This window comes from Manis pentadactyla, chromosome 5 (genome assembly GCF_030020395.1).
Source record: "Manis pentadactyla isolate mManPen7 chromosome 5, mManPen7.hap1, whole genome shotgun sequence".
Lineage (NCBI taxonomy): Eukaryota > Metazoa > Chordata > Mammalia > Pholidota > Manidae > Manis > Manis pentadactyla.
In genome coordinates, this window is record NC_080023.1 from 153,682,496 (window position 1) to 153,705,552 (window position 23,057).

Below are 23,057 nucleotides of genomic sequence, written 5' to 3' on the forward strand. Positions count from 1 at the left end.
GCCCAGGATGACTGGCCAGGCTGACTCCTCTTCAGGTCTCTCAGGACCGCCATGGCTCACAGAGCAGCACCGACCAGTGACCACAGATTCGGTCTCCAGGACTTCATTTCCCCATCTGTAAAACTAGTGGATTTAACTAGATTGTAATTTGGGTATCTTCCTGTTCTGACATTCTAAGAATTCTTTTTTATGTTAGAGTCTCATGGTCTCAGGCACGAGACCCTCAGAAATGTCACAGACACATGTGGACATTGTCCAAAGATGCCAATTTATTCTTCTTTGGTATTTGTGGACAGTAATCTTGCATAAATTGGAACAATCTCTACAGAGGTCAATTTGGCACTGTGGTTAATTTCATATATTAGCTTGGCTGGCCCACTGTGTCTAGATACTTGGTTAGATATTATTCTGGATGTTTCTGTGAAAGTGTTTTTTGGATAAGACTAACATTTAAATTGGTGGACTTTTAAATCGAAATAAAGCAGATTCCCCTCCATAATGTGGGTGGGCGTCATCCAATCAGTTGAAGGTCTTCAGAGAACAAAGACTGACTCCTCTGCCTCCTGCCGCAAGAAGGAATTCTTCCAGCAGACTGCCTGCCTTTGGAGTCAATCTGCAACTCTTCCTTGGGCCTCGAGCTTGCTGACCCACCCTGCAGATTTTGGACTTACCAAGCCTCCCTCCACAGTCATGTGAGCCAAACATTTACAGTAAATCAACCTCCCTCTGTACAGTTATGACCCATCCACATATCAGAACATGCTGCAAGCACAGAAGGGGATGTGACTCTTTATGTACTGATGTGGAGAGATCTCCAAGATATATTAAGAACACTATATATATATATGTATAATCATCTGTGTAAGCAACAAAAAAAGAGAGCAGAAAGTAAAATTCCTATTGCTTATGTGTAGGGGAAAGACCGTCCAGAAGGATGCCTAAGAAACTAACAGCAGGGGAACTGAGTACATGGGAGATGGGGTAGAGGGACCTTTTTGCTTTATTCCTTTTTATACTCTGACAAATGCACACAGTCTTTGACCTAGCCATTCCACATCCATATATTTACCTTATATATTTCCATGCATGTGAAATGACATATATGTAAGACTATTCAGTTGCAGCACTGTTTATAAGAAAAAAAATGGGAACATACTGAACACCCACCAGGTCAGATAAATCATCCATTTGAAGAAACATGGTACAGTTGTCACAAAGAATGTGGCTGTTCTCTCTGGTTTGATGTGGAACAATGTCTAAGCTAAATAGAAAAAAAGTAAGGTTCAGGATGCTGTGGGTACAGTTAGCTAACATTTATGTGGGAAGAGAAGTCTAACTCCATGCCTAAATATTTGCAAGTACAAGAAATATCTCCAAAAGAATACAGAATAAATTAATTAGTGGTTACTGCTGGGGAAGGGAATTAGGTAACTTGAGAATGGGGGTGAGAATATATTTACACTCTATCTTTTGAATCATGGGCATGTAATATCTACTCAAAAATTAAAAATATTTATGAGGAGGGGGGAGGTAGGAGAAGTCAGGCACTAGATTGGGGGCTAAAGTCATCTGAACACAAAGCATCCATATGCTACACTTTTCATGATGTTTTTAACCTGAGATTCCCTTGAACTACTCTTACAAATTCCAACTTTGGACCAAAACCAAGAGGATGATTTTGAAGATAAGAGCCCTAGCTCTCTGCAAGGCAGATGGTACTTTAACCCATGCACAGAGACAAATGGATTCAGACCTTTTCTTTAGAACCTTTTTTATTTATCAACTGACCAACAGAGGAGGTCAGCCTGAATCAAAACAAATTAAAATAGCCACCAAAGGCCCTCCTCATTACAACACTACAAGGCAGAACTAGAGATGAGGACAGAGGTTGGCTTTGGTTCTTTTCAGAACAGACCAAAAATGTATTTATACACAGATGGTCCCCCTTAAAAACTGAACTGCAGTGTACCACCACAAACGTACTATAGAAACATCACTAGGGGCTCCCCAAGTGTGTCACTCATAGGGTCTACCTCTTCTTCAGCCATAAGTAAGACCTTGCTGTTTGCTGGGGAGAGTGATCAGTGTGCATCTTGAGTGATGGCACCATTTATTTACTCTGGAACTTTGATACGGGGGTGACTCACTTATTTCCTCCCCCAAATCTGTGATGAAATAGCCTGAGTATCTAAAAAGTGTCCTGGGAGATAGGTGGTGGAGGTTCCCTTAACAAAGAGTTTACAGAGGAATTGTGTAAGGCTCTTTAATGCTTAATCCTATTGTTTTCCAGAAACCTTTGCACCTGGGCTCCCAAGGAGCAAGCAGGACCCAGTCAGCACCCCAGAGGCTGTGAGTGAGGTGCCTCTCAGCACAGTCCCTCATGGAAAAGAAGGGGGCAAGAAAGAGGGAGGGTGAGGTGGAGATGCAGGGGGACAAAAATCAGCTGAAACACTCCATGCTGGTTCTGACTCGCTCCATCTCATGCAGGAAGCTGTAGAACTGAGGCAAGGTTAATTCTGGGGAGAGAAAATTCAGCTTCAGGTATATGTTTCCAACTCCACAGAATCATCCAAGAAAATTAATTTCCAACCAAGAGATTTTTCTTTTTCTTTTTTGGCTTAGTACATCCAAGCAGCTCTTGATGGGTAATCGATCATAATAAAGAACTGAGAGCCTTGAACACAGAAAGGTTCTCAGCTCTGTAAGAAAGTGGGGGGTTTAAAAATGGCATTAACTTCACAGCACAAAGAGATGAAAGGGCATCATTCAGGATATTCAATGGGACTTCTACACCAGGAGCTTCTTGCTCATCAATCTTCGTCATTCCTTTTACCTCGCTTTCCCTTTTTCAAAAAGGCTCTTCAAATGTGGGGTCTCCAACCTGTTGATGGCTTATTACTTATGAGAGGAAAGGCACTGGAATGGTTATTCTACACCTCGGTACGACAAATCATAATGATTTGTGGTGAGCTTCATGAGCCCACTGAAAGAACACGGAAAAAATGAAAAGGCTCAAATAGGAATTCAGACTCACCTATATACAAATTTTCAGTTTGATTTCCTTTCTTAACCACCAACTTCAACTGATCAAAAAAAAAAAAAAAGAAATTAAAAAAATTTAAATTAAAACAATGACAACTGGGCAAAGAAATTTTTGAAGCCCTTTCACTTAAACATCAAAGCATCCAGCTTCTAACTTGAGGATTATACAGGAGCTATCTGCATCATCCACCAAAACTTCTAACAGTTCAGATGATTACAGGAACAATCAAACTTTTAAGACTAGTACCAGGATCCTACCAAGCTGATAGTAGGCACTCTGGTGGCCACATCTTTGGCTGACCACATTGTTCTAAGATAAAAAGGCACATGAGTGGAACATCTATTTAACTGCACATTTAAAGAAAACCAGTGTAGATTTCATAATTTTTTACCAAGTCAAAGCTATACCCATTTTCAAGGATTAGGAGAAGACTTACTTGTAAAAAAATACTTCCCACTTTCTCCAGTTCACTGCTCCCAGATGTCACTATGGCACAAAAGAGAAAAACAGTAAGCGATGGGTTGAGGACCTACTCTGAAGACACCAATCCTTGCAAGTTGTCGCAGAAGCCATTTGGGGGTGAGTATGAGGACAGCAAAATGGGCTCTTTGGGAAGTCAATTTATCGGGACGCATGGACAGAAACAGCTGCTGAATGTGGACAGCAGTACAGAGAAGCAGCGACTCGCCCCAACAGTCTTTGAGGACTGAGGCCATGTCTTCCCCTCAAAGCTTTCTGAAAGCTTCTGCAACCCAACCCCACCTTGCCCAAATTACCCAGGACTGGCTCTAACTAGTTACCTCCAAATTTCCACTCCATATCTATAAGCTGGTTAATCATCAGGGTCTGGCCTATGGCCCATCGAGCAAGGGTGAAGGCATTCTGCTTCCACTGGAACAAAAGCAAAAAGCCAAAGTCATAACAATGGGAAAAATCCCCCCTCTTCATTCTGCTTCCAGCATAGCAACGTTTAGCATCTATACAGACATGGGGAAGAATGCAGAGCCAAGGGCTCAGCCCATATGCACAGATCTGGGGGATGCGGAAGTAGAGGGGCAGAGACAATATAATTTTTTTCATACCAAGATTTAATTCAGGGTGGAACAAAAACCTAATGACATTTACATTCAGTCAAATCAGAGAAAAAAATTAGAGATGCAAGGAACAGTGCTGTTTACAAGCTGCATGTATGTCATTGTATGAAACCAAATGAAAAACATTAAGCTGGGAAAGTGACATATAATGATTGATGGTTTTTCCTTAGTTGGCACTTTCCATTTGTTTCTTTTCATGAAATAAAAGCAAGCGATCTTAATTAACCTTGATTAAGAGGAATTACGATACCTTTTCAGCAAAGTAAGTGGCTTTGTCTTCACCAAGACCTGTAAGAGAACAGAAGCACATATTAACATGATAAAGAGCCACAAGGCCTGTCATCCTGAGCAACCTTGGTGATGACCTACCCAGAGTCATGAAATCTGCCCGGACCTGCTCAGCTGTGAGACTCTTCTTCAAGGCACCTGGGAAACGGGAGAAATCAGTTTAAAAGGACGCATCAATTAATCAATCAGCAGTTAAGTATTTAATGGGCACAAGCCATGTGACACAGAGGACCAAAGGAATGTGCAAAGATTCAGCTGCAGCTCTGTGAGGATCTCAATCCCAGGGTAGAGAAGAGGCGCATCTGAAACAACCGGAGAACAAGACAGCATATTTTGTTTATCGCACAACACAAGTGTTTACCCCTCCAGAAAGTACGGGAAGAAGTCAGAGACAACAGAAAAGACTGTGGACTTGGGGAAGTAAGCACCTCATTTGATAAAAGAATTAAGGCCACAGATTCCTAGAGCAAAGTAGGGGAGTTCAATGTCAGGTTGGGCATAGGGGCAAGAGCCTAGAACCATAACTGTGCAATCCATAACCACTAAACACGTGTGGTTATTTAAATTTTAATTAAAATAAAATGAAATTTAAAGTTCTGTTCCTCATTTGCACTAGCTGCTTCAAGTGGGTCCAGTGTCTATAGTTCTGGACAGTGCCGATTACACAGCATTTCTACCTTACAGAGTTCCATGGGACAATGCTGCCATAGAAAATCAGCTCTCAGGAGGTAAACCAAGGAGGAAACAGTTTGGCCTCTACAATTCACAAGTTACTTCCAGAGCAGGCTGTCAAACCTTCCCCCCTCAGAAGCCTTGGAAACACTCCCTGTGGGGGCTGCTTTGTTCTACTTGCAAGCTCCAATTCCTGAAAACAAAGTGTTGCCAGCAATCTGAGCTTCTCAATGTTTAACCTGCAGGCTACAGCCTAGAGTCATAATTTGGCAACCACTTCAAAATGTTCTACTTCTGAGCCTTGCAGAAGATGACTAATTAAAGAAAAAGAAGACATCCACTACCCCCCCAAGGAAGGCCCTGAAGTAATTAATACCTTCAATCCAAGTCCCTACCCTCACCTCACTCCAGAAAAACAATCTTAAAGGCTGTTGTCCCCTGCAAAATAAACCATGTAAACAAAGGGAGGAAATCTTTTATCTCCAAAATCAGGCTGAGCAAGGAAGCCACAGGGAAATAAAAGAGGCAAGACCCCAGGAAACCTTGGCCATAAAGGCCCTCCGAGAAGGGGGCTACTTCCTAGCCAATCCAGTTAACTCATAACCACCAAGTATACAGCTCTTTAGTGTATATCCAATTCAATTCCAATATTTTGCTTGATAACCCAAAGTACTCTGAAATGTAGATTATTACTGAAACCCTTCATTTACCAGGGAACTAAAAATCAGAAAGATTACGCTTTGGGGGAAGAAAATTTGGCAAATGCACACAGTCATCAATTTCACTGCCATGAATTCGCCCAGCAGATATGCCCCCCAAAGGACTCTGAGATACATGTGGAAAGCTTTTTAGCAATTTTGGTGATAGAGAGAAAAAGTCAGAACAGTGGGCTGATTTTGGTGCATCTACACAGCCTGGGAGCCACAGTGGTTTTGTTAAAAACTTAAGTCAGACCATGTCTCTCCTCTGCTCAAAAGTCTCTTAAAAGCTCTAGTTTCATACATAGTTAATACCCAAAGCTCTTAGAATGCCCGGCAGGATCTGGCCTCTTCTAGAACTCCTAAGCTCTCACCCTTGTTACCCAGCTTTTCCTGCAATATGCCAGACAGGTTCTTACCCCAGGCCTTTGCCCCTGCAGTTCCCTTGGCTGCAAACACTCCTCCTCAAATCCTCATAGGGCTCATTTCCTTCCTCCGTGAGGCCTCTGCTTGAATTTCACCTCTGCAAAGATCTCTGACCAGTCTACTTCAAGTGGCGCTGCTCTTCACTTGTACCCTTATACAACTGCTGTACTTTCCTGCATTGCATTTATGACTACCCAGCTTTATGTTATATATTATTGCTAATTTTTCCACTAGAATGTCAGTTCAATGAGAACAAGGACTTAATCTGTTTGCCCACTGCTGTGTCCCAAGCTCCTAGAAAAGTACCTGGCACTGGTTTTATTGGTTGACACTCAATACTAACATGCTGAAAGAAAGAATCCATACAATGAAATACTATGCAGCTTTTAAAAAGAAGGCAGCACTTGATGTATCAATTTGCAAAATATAATGAAAATTAGAAAAGGAAAGAAGAGTCTGCACAGTGTGGTCCCTTTTGTGTAAGTAAAGAAGGGTATGTTATAGGTCCTTATTTATTTAGCTTGAATGATATCTTTATCCAAACTAAGTAGGCAGGTGTAAGGCACATTTTTTCTGGACATATCCACAAAAAACTTAAGAGTAGATATCTTTGAGGAAAGGGACTGGGTGGGATTTTTCTTCCTTTCTATCATTTTAAAATTTTCTAGGTACAGGTAGACTTTTTTTTTTAATGTTAAGGTGGTAGAATTGTGAGCCATTTTTGTTTCTTTCTTGTACTTCCCTGTAATTAAGAAACATTCCAGGTCATTTTGAGACACTGTCCTGGCGAAGCACTACCAGGCAGGGCCCTGACAGTGACTGACAATGGAGGCTGCCAAGCGGCAGGGACCAAGCAGCAATTTGGTCCTCCGTCCTGCCATTTCCTCGGCCAGGCAGGAGCTATACTTAGAAACTTTGAAGTACACTACGTTGCATCATGCTAGCCCCCAAGCCCTTAACTTTTCTTTCTTTTCTTTTCTTTCTTTTTATTGAGATATAATTGACATATGACACTGTACGTTTAAGATGCACAACTTATTGATTGGATACACTGATACACTGTGATATAATTATCATTAGCTAATGCCACTGCAACGTCACATAATTATCATTTCCTTTTTGTGATGAGAACATTTAAGATCTGGTCTCTTAGCAATTTTGAAGTTTATAATATAATATTGTTGACTAGAGCTTTTAACTTCTTTTTCAGCATTTTCCTTCAGTGATTCCTTTGTCCTAAGCACAAGACAGGCCTGCAGCCTTGACCCTATGTCAGATGGAAAGAAAACTATACTAACTTCAGGCTATAGCTGCCAGAATTAAGTCACTTGGGCAAACTTGACACTGTCCTTCTTTTAGCACAGGTAACTATCAGCGTTGGTTTATAAAGTCCTTGAGTACCAATTTTCACTGCAACAGTTGCCTTAGGCAAACCCTCATTGCCATCAAACAGTGTGGGGTCGGTTGCCAGGACACAGTTGAAAAATCAGCAAACATTGTTCTTCTAGCCAAAAATCTACATAAGCTTATTCAGTGAAATTAGGGAAGCCCTAGAACAGAACTAAGCCCTGGTGAGAAGGCTTAGAAGCTCCTGGAGGAAAAGATGGGAGAGGGTGGAGAGCCACAGTCAATTAGTGATTACTGACCCTGAAGGCTGACCAGCTGAATCTACTCCTTCGAGGCTCGTGAGGTTACAGAGGCCACGGTCACTGTACACCCATTTACTGAGCACCTGCTATGCGCCAGCACTGGGCCAGATGCTGGGAAACAGCAATGAGCCAAAAGGCCGCAATCTCTGCCTTCATGAGGACTATTCTATTGGGAAGAGAAAGACTATAACAATAATGTAACAAATAAGTAAGCCACACAGAGTATCACAGAGAAAAGTTACAGCAGGTTGAGGCTGCAGTCCTGGGACCTTGGTTCAAAACTTGATTAAATACCACTGGTGATATTATTCAATGTGAATTAATCTTTTTTCCCAACCAGAAAGAACTTCAGGACTAGAAGGGGTAGTTATCACCTGTTCTTAAAAAACAGTTAGTTACTGAGCACCCACATGGGCCAGGTATCTTGCTAAATATTAAAATAAAACTAGGCTTAAATACCCTAGTGCCATATATTTGTAATCAAGGCATTATTTGTGTCTAGGAGACAACGCATAGTCACGACAGCTATAATATTAGCAACAGTTCAGCTGCCTCTTATTGGAGTGGTTAGCACTATACATTATCCTTCTCCATCTTATAACAGTGTTTGAGCTAGTATTAGAAGCTCCATTTTTTGAAACCAAGTCTCAGAGAATTAAGTGATTTGGCTCAAGATCTCAAAGCTGTTGAGTAGCCACAGTGGCAAGAAAGCATACAAGGGCCATCTAGCAACCAGATGCAATGTGGGGTCCCTCCCTGGTTCCTGATGAAACAAACAACTATAAATAAACAAAATGCATGAGGCAAGGGAGAAATTTAAACATTGACTGCACTTTAAAATTTTAGATTTGAAATGGCATTGTGCTTTGGTAAGGGAAACAAGTCCTGTACCTTTTAGAGATACATAAGTAGGTATTTAGGAATGAAATGATACAATGTCTGAGATTTGCTTTAAAATAATCCAGTTTGGAGAGCAGTGAGAAGTGGGTGGGGTACATATGAAACAATTTGGTTATAGGTTAGTAACTGTTGAAATCAGGTGCTTTTAAGAATTACTAAATAGTAAAAGAAAAACATAAAAAAAAAAACCACCACCCGACTTTAAGCCAATCAAGAGAAGTTTTAGCCCCAGCTTTTCCACCGTAAGATCTTAAGTCACTTCCTCTCTTTAAGACTCTTTTCTTTATCTCTAAGACAAAGACTGGGCTAGCCCTGCACTTCACAAAGCTTTTACTTGACCCTCCCTGCCAAAAAAAAAAAAAAGGGTTCTGTGGTTACCTGTTTCACAATATATTGGATAAGCTGGGTTTTTTACTGCAGGATTTTTCAGAGCCTGAGATATGGGAATGTGTGTGTGTGACTCTCCGAAGTTCCAGGGCTGGGGTGGATGGACAGTAACCACTGCCGCTGTCTGACCTTTTCTGGATGAAAATATCAATTTGGGGAAGACTTACTTGGAGGGTTCTGGAGGCCCCTTCTGCTCTAACAAACTGTACTTCTACAACAAGGTTTTAAACCCACAGGTAGAACCAGGTTGAGGGAAAAGGAAGAGGGTGAGGGCCTGAGGGCCCTTACATTTCAGATTACCCTGGGAAAGGCCTCGAATGCCAAATTAAGTACTCCAGGGCAAGCTGGAATTTGGGGTGGGAGAACAGAGGTGGAAATGTAACTGCCACAGTAAAACATGAAGGACTAAGAACTTGTTCTGGGATGGCAGCCTCTGGCCTAGAAAGAAAATGACACACAAGGCCAAAGGATGAAGAGGCCACGAGACAACACACTATACTCAGGTGCAGAGGAGATGCTCAAGAAGAAGTGGAAAATTCAAGCAAGAAAACTGCAGAATTCAGACTGCCATAAGAACAACAATAAGAAACAAAAAACAAAAAACCCCAGAAATTGTGGAGTTCTGAGAACTACAGCAAACCCAAGACTTCAATTCTGTAGTTTGAAAAGCTTTGGCACATTAAACAGTCAAGAGGCAAATTCAGATCCTTTCCATTAGGTGAAGGAAAGTTTTATTTCAAAATCTGATATGGAGGCATAAGAATGAAATTAACTGAATTATCAATAAATAAAGCTAAAGCTTAGCAAGCACTATATGAAATGCTTTACATACATTAACTCATTTATTCCTCACATCACCACTATAAACTGCTCTAATTACTCCATTTTTCAGATATGAAACTGAGGCTCCAAGAGGTTGATTTATCTAAGATCAAACAGCTACACAGGTGATGTGATCAACACTCAAATCCAAGTAAGCCTGCAAAGCCCACCTCTTGATTAGTATGTTTTGAGTTCCCCAGTGTTCTCTGCATCTATAGAAAACTATCTGCTCTAAACACTGATACAATCAATCCAGCTTGAAAAATATACACCCAACATGCCCTGGCAGGTCACAGGATCTCAAGTGTACTAAGTACTAATTACTTAGTAAATGTACTAAGCACCTGATTTATATCATTACTTGTAACTGTGGCTCAGGAAAGAAGTACAAGACCCTCCCCTGACTTCAAGGAACTAGCTATCTGTTAAAGCCACAAGATAGACACATACAAAATAGCATGAACAATAGAAAACCATAAATTCTTGTGGTCCAACATGTAACTGCAGATAAAAAACATCTCTCTGGAGCTGAGAGGAAGGGGAGGTCACGGTGTACTGCAGTGGTCTGGGAAGGCTCTCTGTAGGAGGCAGCACAGGGGCTGGAGCTCAAGGCTGGAAGGGCTGCAGGCAGGATGGCAGGATGGAGTTGCGTAGGGAAAAGAGATGAAAAAGATAGGCAAGAATAGAGGCAGGGACACGACAGGTCTCTTGTGAGAAACCAGAGGAAAATCAGTGTCCACAACAACTACTGGATAGACAGGTCTCCACCTGCAGACAAACCCCACAGGTGTAGGCCAGAAAATGAGAATAAAGACCTGGGGTCTGCATCCGGGACACCAATCCTACAGAAATGCTCGCATACATGAGTACATGGCAAGTTCACAACAGGATGTTTCTGAGAGTGAAAAGTCGGAGCAACTAAAACATCCAGTAACAGGAAAGGATTAACTAAAAGAAGATAGATTCAGTCAGTCCTTGGCACACCACAACGGTAAGAAGAATGAAGCTGATGGAGATCTCCCTGATGTACTAGGTATGAAAAAAGGCAAGCTGCAGAGCACTTCTACAGTTTACTACCATTTATGAAAAACAAAACTACATGAACATATATGTGTATGTCAGTCAGTGCACATACAAATATACAAGGATGATAGGGATGACTCCTAATGGGCACAGGATTTCTTTCTGAGCTGATGAAATGTTCTAAAATTGAGTGTCAGGAAGGATGTACACCTTGGGAAGATCTAAAAACCATTGAATTGTACACGTTAAATGGGTAAATCATACAGCACATGAATTCTATCCCAATAAAGCTGTTTAAAAAATAAAAAAATATATATACAAGGATGTACACCAGAATTATATTGTGATTGTGTCTAGAAATAAGAGGAGGATGAGAGTTAAAGCAGCTTTTCACTTTTGACTTTCCACAGCTCTGCACTGTTGCAAGCTCTGCACTGTTGCAAGTTTGCAATGAAAATTTATTTCTGCATTCAAAAAGACTGCAAATTCCTGTCCAACGTGTGGTTCACAAGACCTTAACCTGCCCTGAGGGCAAAAAATGCAAGAATCACACAAACAGAGGACGTAAGATTTCATAGTTGGAAACCTCAGAGATGTTCTGATTTAAGACCCTAGAACCTCAGAAACAAGTGACAAAGGAAAGGATCTACACTAAGATACAGGAAGGTGCCTGAGGGGTACAAACAAATTAAGCCCCCAACTCATTGGGTTGAGAGCTTGGAAAAATCAGGTTATTACTAAATTTTAGAGTGTGTAAACCCAGGAATGCTGTTTTACTTCCTCTCAGCCTGGTCAGCTGGTTGGGTTCAAATCTCACCTCTCTCTTTAAATAAAATTAACTTTAATTAAATCGCCAAATAAATCTGAGCAACAGTACATAGCCAAAAATAAACAAAACAATCTATAGTCCTACCACCCAGACATAGCCACAGTTAGCATTCTTTATTTCTTTTTGCAAACAGGATTGCAGTAGACAGGTTTGCAAATTACAACTGTGTATTGTGAAAGGTTTTCCATATCATTACATTTTCCTCAACAGTATCTTTTAAAATCACTACATAATTTGAAAAATAATAAGAGCCTTTTACCGAGGTACCTGCTAAGTATCTTATTTTCTCAATTACTCTTCTAAACAAGTCCTCCACACCCACCAAAGAAAAGCTAAGATGGGGTGGAAAAGCTAAAATGTGCTAGGGAGAGAGTGGTGCTGGGGGTTGGACAGATCAGGTGCTGGCCCAAGTCACACTACTTAGCAAGTGACAGACTGGAATTCACACCCAGGTACACCTAACTCAGAACCATGAATTTTTTTTACCACAATGGATGTTCCCCTGTAAAGATGGACCACAGCTCATTATGCCAATCTCTAGCTGCAGGGTAATTTGTCTCTAATTTTTCTCTGTCATAAAGTGTTGTGATGGATTCTTCTACAACTGAACGTTTGTGAATACCTCCCTCCCGGCTAGAAACTTTTCCTGATTGCTCTAGGCAAACTCTGCTTCTCAAACCATCTATGGTGGGAGACCTATCTGTTATATATCAATCCATTGTGGACTGATAACTTTTGTAAAATATAGTGAAAATTAATTCCTAGAAATGTGAAATGAAAAAACATGTGCAAAAATATGTCCCAAATAGTTAAAATGGTATATTTTATGTTATGTATATTTTGCCACATTAAAAAATATACAAGCCCCATTTTTAAAAATCAGTAGATTCAAGAGACTGTCAAATTGCCATAAAGGCTTCTAAATGCTTACTCCTAATTTCTGTTCTTATCATGTAGAGGGCCAGATAACAGTGTGGGAGCTGAAGCCAGGATGCACTCTGTACTTTGAGCTGTACCTCCATTATACCCTATCACAGTTATCTGTCTACCTGGCTTCTCTCCCTAGACTGCGAGTCTCACCCATGTCTGGATCGCTACTGAATGCTCTGGCTCAGCGCCCAGAGCACACTTGCTGACTCTGTGGACTAAAGGAATGTTCAAGTACAATATCCCTGGCCTCAGCTGCTAAGAGAGACTACTCACCATTTGGAACCAGAAGGAGGCTTTTCACAATGCTTCTGAGGGGGCCAAGACTGATCTGATTGTTGGTGGCAAATTCAGAGAGCTGAGCCAGAAACCGGTCCACCTGCAGAGGGAACAGCACAAACCAGGCTTTTCCTTTCTAAGCATCTCAAGACCGTAGACCCACCCACAACTCGCGAACCCTAGTAGACACAAGATACATTACCTCTTTTGGCTCAGTTAGGAAATGGAAAAGCACTTCTGTCAGGTCTGAGAACTGCTGTGAAGAGAGTAACACAGAACATTAGGAAAACTCTGCTCTGGGATTCCACCCAACTACAGACCCATAAGAGAGAAGAATACAGGTGTTGATACCTGTTTTGACCATCTTAAAGTTACAATATTCACAATCCCCACCACCAGTGGCAGTATCTCTGCATCACCATATTGTCTGAAAAACTCACCTGCTTTATTGGGATTCTTGGGAGATATGTACTGAGAAAGTGAGTGTGTGCACATACCAGGACAAGTCCACCTCAAGGGTCCGAATATAAACACACAGCCCCCCACCCACAAGGCCTAAAAGGGCAACTCACCAGACATTCATAGCAGTTGTTCCTTTTTTCTTTTCATTTATATTTACACATGTTTATTATTCAAACATAGTCATTTCAAATATAATTTCTCTTCTTTTCTCCCCACACAAATGATAACATACTATACAAACTTTCTCTCATCTTGATTTTTAAAGCATTTTCTTCTCTGTGGTGAGATTTGGGGTGATTTCTATTTTCTTCTGTTTTGTCTATCCATATTGTCTGTTTTTTTCCCCACAGTATTTGTTATGTAAATGACAAAAAGGTAAAGTTTAACACTTTATTATACATGATCTCAGAACTGTCTCTTAGTCTCTTATGCACGGGACTCTTCTCTTTATGGGTACTGCATTTTAAGGACTGAACATCTGCAACCCCTCCCCTAATTCATATGTTGAAACTCTAACCCCTAAATTCCTATTTGTGGAGATAGGGCCTGTGAGGAGGTGACAAAGGTTAAATGAGGTCATAAGGGTGGGATCCTAATCTAATAGGGCTGGTACCCTTGTAAGAAGAGGAAGACACCCCAGAGCTCACTCTCTGTGAGATATATGTCACAGGCACCCAGCATTAAGGCAAGCCAGGAAGAGAGCTCTCACCAGGAGCTAAATCTGTTGGGACCTTGATCTTGGACTTAACAGCCTCCAGAGCTGTGAGAAATAGATTTCTGTTGTTCAAACTACCCAGGCTGCAGTATGTTGTCACGGAGGCCCAAGGAATCTGAGACCCGTATCAATATTTGCCCATGTTCCTTCCTAGTGAACAGTGTGTGTGGCACAGTAGGGAAAATCAGGACACAAGACTTTAAAAGATCCAGATGTGGGTCAATGTTCTGCTACTGACCACCCATGTGACTCTGAGCAAGTCAGTCCCTTAGCCTCTCTCTGTCTCAGTTCCCATAGGGAAAACAAAGGTTGTAACACGAATCTCCCAGAATGGTACGAAAGGGGGCACATGCAAAGCCTCCAGCACAGTGCCAGACTAGAGGCTAAACACATGGCAGCAATGATCACAGCCATTACCAGAGTCACTGTACCACTGGATCCACCTTCCCAAAACACCACAACGTTAAAAAAAGAAAAGATTACAGGCAGATACCTCAGTTCAAAATTCCCAAAGTTGTATGTGTAATATGATTGTCAAACACATCTGTCCCTTTTGCTGTTAACACCCTGAACTCCACATAAAGCCACAGCAAGTGCTGTCTTATTTTATTCTGAGATATATTTTATCTTAAAATATGAAAGTAGTCTTCAAAAATATAGAAGTAATATATGTGCAAGTTTCTGAAAAGACCCAGCTAGTATAAAAGATAAAATAAAATGACTCTCTCTCTCTCTCCTTGCCCCCATACGTTAGTCCTGCTCCCCACAGGTAGTTACTGCTAACACCTCTGTGCCATTCTGCTCATTTTATTTTCATTTCTTTTAAATACAAATAGGATCATACTGAACTCTCTCTCTGTACCTTGCCTTTTTTCACTCAATTAGATTTTAGAGATCAATCATGTCAGCAGATATAAATCTATCCAATTCTTTTAATAACTGCATGGCATTCAACTGCATAGACATAGTATAGTTTAGCTTCCTAGAGATGAACACTAGTGTGTGTATATGTGTGTTTGTGTTTTGATATTATCATCAACAATGCTGCAATAAGTATCCTCCCACACATTTCTTTGTGACATATACATCTATAAGATAAATTCTTAAAATGTATCCTAGGCCAAAGGACATGTGCATTTTAAATTCTGAGAAATGTTACCAAATTGCTTTGCAAGAAGTCGCACAGATTTACACTCCTACCAGCCAATGGCATAAAAGTGTCTGTTTTCTCAAAATTTCATTGATATTCTCTGGAAACATTTTAACCAATGCTGATCCAGGGGTGGTCTTTCTGCAGCATTGGTATTAGCATGGGTTATTAGCCTTGCGTAACCGCTGATTCTATATAAGAACAAGAACAGTCAGGACTGGCTTACAAACATGTCCTCCAACTGTTTGTGAGTTTTCCTTTATTTCCTTAATTTTTTTTTTTTTTTGCTGCAAATCTGTAAACTGTCAGAGCTCTAGCCAACTCTATTTTCTGTGCCATCAATGGCCTTTAAGAAAAAAATGGGGCAGTTGAGAGGCCCTCCAGCTGCTTTTCCAGTTCCAGGCCTTAGTCCAGCATTCAGGCTCAACATTCTGGTGAGTTCTCATCTCCTATCTCTCCTCTCAAGAGAGGCCTAAAGCTAAGGTTATGGCCCCCATCCCTATCTCCACTTCCGCAAACCCTCCTTATCCTTCAAAGCCCTCCCAAGGCACCATGACACTCCCAACAAGAAAGGGACCTACCCAGATTCTTAACTTCTGAGGCTCCCTCTCGGAACCTGCCCTAGGGGCATTCAGAATTTTCAATCTTGATAAGGAACACAATCTAGAAGAGAAGGCTCTTTGTATGGCTTGGTATGGCACAGCACCTTAATTATTTTAAGTGTAAAGTATGTGTTCGATAAATCCTCCCTAAACACTTTCCCCATTCTTTGCCTTTGTACTGCATAGCTGTCTCTCCCTGGAATGCTCACCTGCCCTAACTATCCACAAATCAAAATCTTAACTATTCTCACCGGTAAACATATGAAAAGATGCTCAAGATCATTCCAGATAAGAAATGCAGATGAGTAAAACTAGGAGATACCATCTTTCACCTATCACATCTTCAAAAATAAAAGTTTGACGACACCAGTGCTGGTGAAAAAGCACAAGGAACAGACATGCTCACACTGCTGATGACAGGATAAAACGTTCTGAACGGCAATTTGGCAATCCATGTCTAATTTTTAAATAACCATAACAATAGACCTAGTAATTCCATTCCAAGAAGTAAACCCTTAGATGTGTTCCAAAAAGTAAACCCAGACACACTTACACAGAGCAGTTTGTTGACATGATTGTTCATAAAAACAAAAAACTGAAAGCAACTGAAGTGTTTAGTAATAGGGGACTGGTTAAATAAATTACATAGACCCATTTCAAGGAATATTGCACAATCCCTTTTTAAAAACTTTTTTTGAAGGATATGCATACATATGCTGGCAGGTGCAGAATTTTTTTCTATAAAGATACACAAGAAACTATTTAAATGATGACTTCTGCAGACAAGAGAAACAGGTATATTATTTTAATTTCATACCTTCAAATACTGTTTGAATTTTATAACCATGTGTGTTGCTTTCTAAATTTCCTCTCATATTCTAAAAATGATTATATTTTAATCCTACCTATTCTCAAGGTTCCACATTACCTAGAACTGACTCCAGGCACCAGAGAGTACTAGGTATACTTAGTACTGTATTGTGTCTCCCTTTTCTGACCTGCCCGACAGATCACAACTTCCCCAGCACAAGAGGCCGTGTGGGTTTAGTGGCTATTTGGTGTACACTAAGCATTCAGATAAACACTGAATGAGCAATATATGGTGAAGCCAACATTCATACAGTAATTTCTGTTCTCCTTGGGACCTAGGCCTCAGACTTCAAAATAAATTGAATTAATAAAGTGGGTATTCAAAAGAAGTTCAATCATCCAACAAAAGTAAATGATATGGCCCAAAGGACTCCAGTAATTGCTCATCAGGAAAAAGCTTTCCATATTAAAAACAAAGGTAAAGGCTAAGTGTGTTTCAAGGGTTTTTTTTTGTGGATATCAAACTTCTTGGAGTATCCTCTCAATTTATTTTAAAGTCTGAGGTCTAGGCCTCAAGGAGAAAGAGAACCATTGCATTAATGTTGGCATCACCATTTATTGCTCACTTAGTGGGTATTTTTTGAATGCTTACTGTACACCAAAGTTAGAATATGAATCAAGCTCTGATCTTAAAGGAAGTAGTTTTTTTTTATTTTCCATGAATACCAAGTTGGAGTTAACCTTGGGGATCATACAATCTGGTAGCTGAAAAAAGGATTTTTTTTTTAGCAACAGAATCTTCTTTATTCTCCAGATGGAAGTTTTCCAGAAAACCCCATCACATAAACAAGTAAAAGCTAGGTGACCTGGTTGGGAAGATCATCTACAAAACTCTGTTCTAGTGTGTTTAATTCCCCAGGATCCAAAGTCGGGCATCCAGTCCTGAATTCCTGGCTCCAAAACTTCCTGGCTGCCTGACCTTTAACAGGTCAATTCATTTCTCTGAACCAGTTTTCTTATCTGTAAAATGGGAACAATAATAGCACCTACCTTTTGGTGTTGTTACACATAAAGTACTTAAAATAGTGCCTGCCACACTATGCATGCTCAATAAATGATGGCTGTTTTTACTTAACCACTCTGTGATTTAGTTTCCTCATGTGTAAAATGGGGATAATAATAGAACTTACCTCCTAGAGTGCTTGCAAAGACTCAGTAACTTAATAATATATATAAAAGCACTTAGAAGAGTCATGCTGTACGATATAGTGGCCAATAGCCACATGTAGCTATTGAACACTTGGAAAGGGCTATTCTCATTCGAGAAGTGCTGTAAATGCAAAATACACCCTAGAATTAGAAAACTTAGTACTGAGAAGTAAAATATCTCATTGATATTGTTTATATGGACTACATGCTGAAATGATATACCTCAATACAGTGGCTTAAAGAAAACATTAAAATTAATTTCCTTTCAATGTTTATATGTGGCTACTAGAGAATGTAAAATTAGACATGTGGCTTGCAATTTATTTCTATTGGACACCACAGCCTTAGAACACAACAGGCATTCTAATTAGTGTTGTTTTATGAGAAAACATTAAGTTGTGGGGGATGCTGGCGAGCAAGAGATGGGTCCCACTTCCTCGGAGGTCACAACCCAGTGGGGGAAAGAGATGCACCTTTACAGCTGTGGTGAGAAGAGTCATTAACCGATTTTGGCTGTCCTGGTGATATCCCAGGGGCATTCCAGCCGGCACAAGGGCAGGAAGCCCTCAAAGTTGCCAGGCTGGCACCTGCTGTCGGAAAAAAGAGCAACGGCTTTGCCAGCTCCACTATCACCAGGGAAGGACCCTCCACTGCGTAGCTCGTAGTTTCTTTCTTTGGGAACTAAAGGGCATTCCCTTAATGGGCGGGCGGAGGAGCTGTCATCACTGCCTCGCCTGAGACGCGGCGCGCTCAGCCCCCACAGCCCCACTCTGGCCTGGCCACGCATCACATAGGACTCCAGACTACATGCCTCCACTACAGGTTCCCCTCGCCGCTCTGTGGATGCTGGGACCCTCCTAGTCTCCCCACGTCCCCTTGGCCTCCCTACTAAACGTCTCAGTCCCTCTCTGGCCCACCAAACTCCGCAGCTCCCCCAAACTCCTTCAGGCTCCCCCACCCTTAGTTTGTTACTTCAGTTCCCCAAACTCTCTTCAGCCTCATCACCTCAGTCCCTCTTCTTAGACCCGAAAACTCTCCTCGTCCCCAGGCCCCCCCCGGAAGTCTCACCTCTGGGTCCCCACAACCACCCTAGGACCCCTCGGCTTGCCCTTAGGCCTCCCGAGATCTCTCGACCCCCAAAACTCGCTTTACGCTACACCCCAATTCCCCATAGCCCCTCCCTGAATCCCCTTAACGCCACAACCCACACCAGACGCCCGCGGCCCGGCCCGCATCCCCTCCCTCTGCTCTCCGAAGCCCCGCCGGGCCGCCGCCCTGCAGCCGCCGCGCCCCCGCGCTCCGGCCGCCCGGCCCACCTGCGCGCCCAGCTGGTTCAGCTGCTGCATATCGCCGCCCACGGCCTCGGGCACGGGGTCCTGCGTGCAGTGCAGGCGGCCCATGGCGTCCCCGCAGGTCTCGCCGCCTCCAGCGGCTTCCTCCTGCGCAGCCGCCGGCCTCGCCGCGTTTCCGCAGCCGCACTTTCGCCACGGCCCGCCCCGCCGCCGCGCTCCTCCCTCGGCCGGCTGGGTGCGGGGCGGAGATGCCCTCGCGGACGTGCGCGGACCCCGGGGCGGGGCGGCCTTGCGGGGCCTCGGACGCGCGCTGCAGCTGGGCCCAGAGGAGAGCCCCGCGGAGCAGAATGGCCAAACGCGGGATTCCCTACCGCATCTCCCGCTGGGTGACCCCTGGGCACAGAGCTTGGCCTCTCTGAGCCTGTTTCACTATCTATAAAATGATTCCACGTCTAGCCAGGAGTGGCTGCTTAAGTTTAGAACAGCGCCTGGCACACAAGAGGTCCTCAATCAATAGCTAGCTGCTATCACTATTATAGTTGTCATGCGTTCAGCAGATGCTCATTGCAAGCCTACAAAACGTATGCCAAGCCCTGGGAACAGAGAAATGAACATCGCAGGGCGAGTGGCCCAGAGAGAACTTACAAAAAAGCAGAAGAGAGGTCTCAAACTCGGCCTCGCATCAGCGTCTTCTGGAGGGCTGCTGCATGCCGATTGCTGGGGCTCCCAGAGTACCTGATTCGAAGGTCCTGGGGTGGAGCCTGAGAATTTGCATTTCCAGTAAGTTCCCAGGGACTGTGCTTTGAGAACCTCTGGAGTAGAGGATACTGACCCAAAGAAGAGCAAGGACTGTAATAGTGCCAGGGAGGGCAGTGCTCAGGCGGGTGAGGGTAGATTATTGGGACAGTGATCATCATGCAACCCCCCTGCTCTCTCTTCCCAAGGACCTCTTGCAGTCCCAGGTGAGTATTACCCTGATCCCCTGGACAGATGAGATAACCAAGGAATGCTCCCTGGAATCCAGGACCTGACCCCCAAGCCCACACCTACTCCTGCACCCAGCTTTGAGGGTAGGGAGCACGTGGCTAGAAATCTGGGGTAGAGGAATATGGGAGGATTGGCTCGCTTTCCCCACCAGGCTTTCTTCTCTACCCTTCCCTAAAAATCCCTTCTGGACAGGTATGAAGGGAATGTCTTCTATCTAAGAAGCCAAACCTCTCCCCTTTTAGTCATTAGTCCTTCCTTCGTTCCTTCCTCCGTCCCTCCCTTCCTTCCTTCCATTACAGTTTTATTAATGGACTTGTAACATTTTGACATTATAATGCAGGAGTATGAATTTCTCAGCACTGTCAACAGCTAGGCTCCTCCTGTGCTCACTAGGTGCATGAGTCATTATTTCATTCATGCATTCATTCAAAAGGCACTATGGAGTGCCTACTGTGGGACAAATGCCATATCAGGTGCTGTGACACCAGAGGGACAAAACCAGATGTAGTGCCAGCCTGGGAAAAGCCAGAGTTTAGTCAGGCTGGCAGTCACACACATGTGAAACTCACCTGTGTGAAATTATTAACTGATGTCAAGAAGTACAAAGTGCTTTGAGAATGTATACAGGGCACTTGTCCAAATCCAAGGTACCTGGAAGAGAGTAAACTAGGTTACTAACAGAAAGGGACTGCACTTAGGCCCCCTGACTCACATTCCAGGAATTTTTATTTTAAACTATTCTTAACTTTTTAAAAAAGATCCTTGCCAGGGCACTATATTTATTCATATCTCTAAGTGTCAATTTTTTTGAGGTATAATTTATATACAAAGAAATGCTCACAGTTTAAGTTATTTTTAACATTTTTTTTTTAAACATCCTTGAGGAAACCACTGGATTTCCTTCATTTCTGTTCCCAGTGACTGGGGTTGAGGCACTCAATAAATATTTGTGGAAGTGACTTGGTCCATGTGACAAAAAAATAGAGAAATGGGAAGAAATTCACTGGTAACGGCTGCCCCAACACAGTGACTGTCTTGTCTTCCGATCTTTTTCCGCACCACGGGTCACTGGGTTTTCTCTGATTTGTTTCTTTCAGTATTTTCAAAGCTCTTCCATTTGGCCAAGCTATTCAGTCTCTGATACTACAAGTGCAGTCCTTGGACCAGCAGCGTGGACATCACCTGGGAGCTTGTTAGAAATGCAGACTCTCAGTCTCCACCCCAACCTGCTGATTCACAATCTGCATTTTAACAAGATACCCAGGTGATTCCTCAGCACATTGAAGTTTGAAGTATAAAATAATAACAACCATTTTTGTTACTTATTTGTTATTGAAGTGTAGTTGACGTATTGTATTCATTTCGGGTGTACAACATACTGATTTGACATTTATATACATTACAAAATGCTCACCGTAATAAGTATAATTACTGTCACCATATAAAGTTATGACAATATTATTGACTATATTCCTTATACCAAAATGTTTTACTTCTATTTCATTTTTTCCATTTTTAAATGCCTACCATGCACATGGCTTTGTTAAGCACCTGAACACACATGTATAATGACAATACTTTGCCTTGTCTACTTATTGCCACATATTATTTTCTGTTAATGTTTGTCACATTGTGTTAATTGTTGTCATTGAGTCTGTATGCCCTATTTACTAATAATGTTGTCTTGGGCAACATTACTAAGCTTTCTGTCCCTCGATTTCTTTTTTCATTTGTAAAAATGGAGACAATGATAGAACCTATTTGAAAAGATGAAATGAGACAAAGCTTGTAAAACACTTCGGAGAGCCACTGGCCCATAATAACCAAGTGCTTGCTAAGTGCTTGCTGGTATTACTACAATTTTTCCATCTTACAAAAACAACACGGCAATAAAGCATCCCTGTACACAATTCTTTACACCTAATTATTTCTTTAGGAAAAATTCCTAGAAGTATCAAGGGATGTTATGTTCTGACTTTCTGGGTTCTAAAGAGCCCAAGGATGGACAAACTTGGAAGGTAGGGAGAGACTAGATCCTGACGGACCTCTCCGAGAACGCCCAGAAATGAGCTGGAACCTGTTCGCACGAACCTGTTTGCAGTTTCATTTCCCTGACCAGGCTCTTGGAGAAACCTGCTTTCCTCCCACCTCCGTTCAGTTGCAAGGAGAAGAATCCAAGCCTTCTAAAAGAAACCTCAAAATTTCAGACTATCATTCTTGGCTTTGTTTATAAATGTTATCAACATGATCATAAAATGCTACATAATATACTACTGAGCAACAATATAATGCCATACCCAGTTCCCGCAGTCGCCTATTTAGGTGTTTACAATTTTTCAGTTTTATCAAGAACCTGGCCACTAGCAAAGACAACAGGTAAAGATCGGCTTTCCCGTGCTTTCCTCTACCATTTGCTCTTGGATGGAGGAAGAGCAGTGATTACTGTTAATGTGATAACCTTGTCGCAGGAAATGCAGACATGGGGTCAGTCCTCCTTTCTAGAGAGCCCCCGTCCCCAGCAGCTCCCATTTCAGCCTTAATGAGGGACCTTGCTCCTTTCATTCACTTTAAAATGTCCCGAATGTCCCTGTGGAGGGCAAAGGAGGTCCCCCTTCCCCCACCCCTGCAAGTGAAAGGAATTCATTAAGAAGTCTTTCTCAGTCACAGCTATTCCTGCTGGGAATTTCACCAAGGGGCCAGGTTCCTCCCAGGAGAAAGGCTTGACCCTGTGTGCTCTGCAGTAACAAACAGCATTTTTTAAAAGTTAAACCTTTTATTTTGACATAATTGTAG

The 23,057-nt window shown here is 42.2% G+C and overlaps 1 protein-coding gene across 7 annotated transcripts in view; it reads right to left on the reverse strand.

The window, feature by feature from the left end:
* The window catches only part of COMMD7 (COMM domain containing 7), a 40,013-nt gene extending 20,536 nt beyond the window's left edge, over window positions 1-19,477 (reverse strand). The window contains exons 1-9 of one of the 7 annotated variants that reach the window (XM_036924708.2): window positions 19,302-19,466; window positions 13,240-13,293; window positions 13,035-13,137; window positions 4,507-4,563; window positions 4,388-4,425; window positions 3,844-3,934; window positions 3,480-3,529; window positions 3,035-3,083; window positions 250-1,261 (exon numbers count right to left, since the gene is read on the reverse strand). In XM_036924708.2, coding sequence (XP_036780603.2) covers window positions 1,257-1,261; window positions 3,035-3,083; window positions 3,480-3,529; window positions 3,844-3,934; window positions 4,388-4,425; window positions 4,507-4,563; window positions 13,035-13,137; window positions 13,240-13,293; window positions 19,302-19,385 — 531 coding nt within the window. In that variant the 5' untranslated portion in view covers window positions 19,386-19,466 and the 3' untranslated portion in view covers window positions 250-1,256. The other 6 variants (XM_036924707.2, XM_036924706.2, XM_057502888.1 and 3 more) reach the window with 6 other exon arrangements.
* Window positions 19,478-23,057: the final 3,580 nt, after the last annotated feature.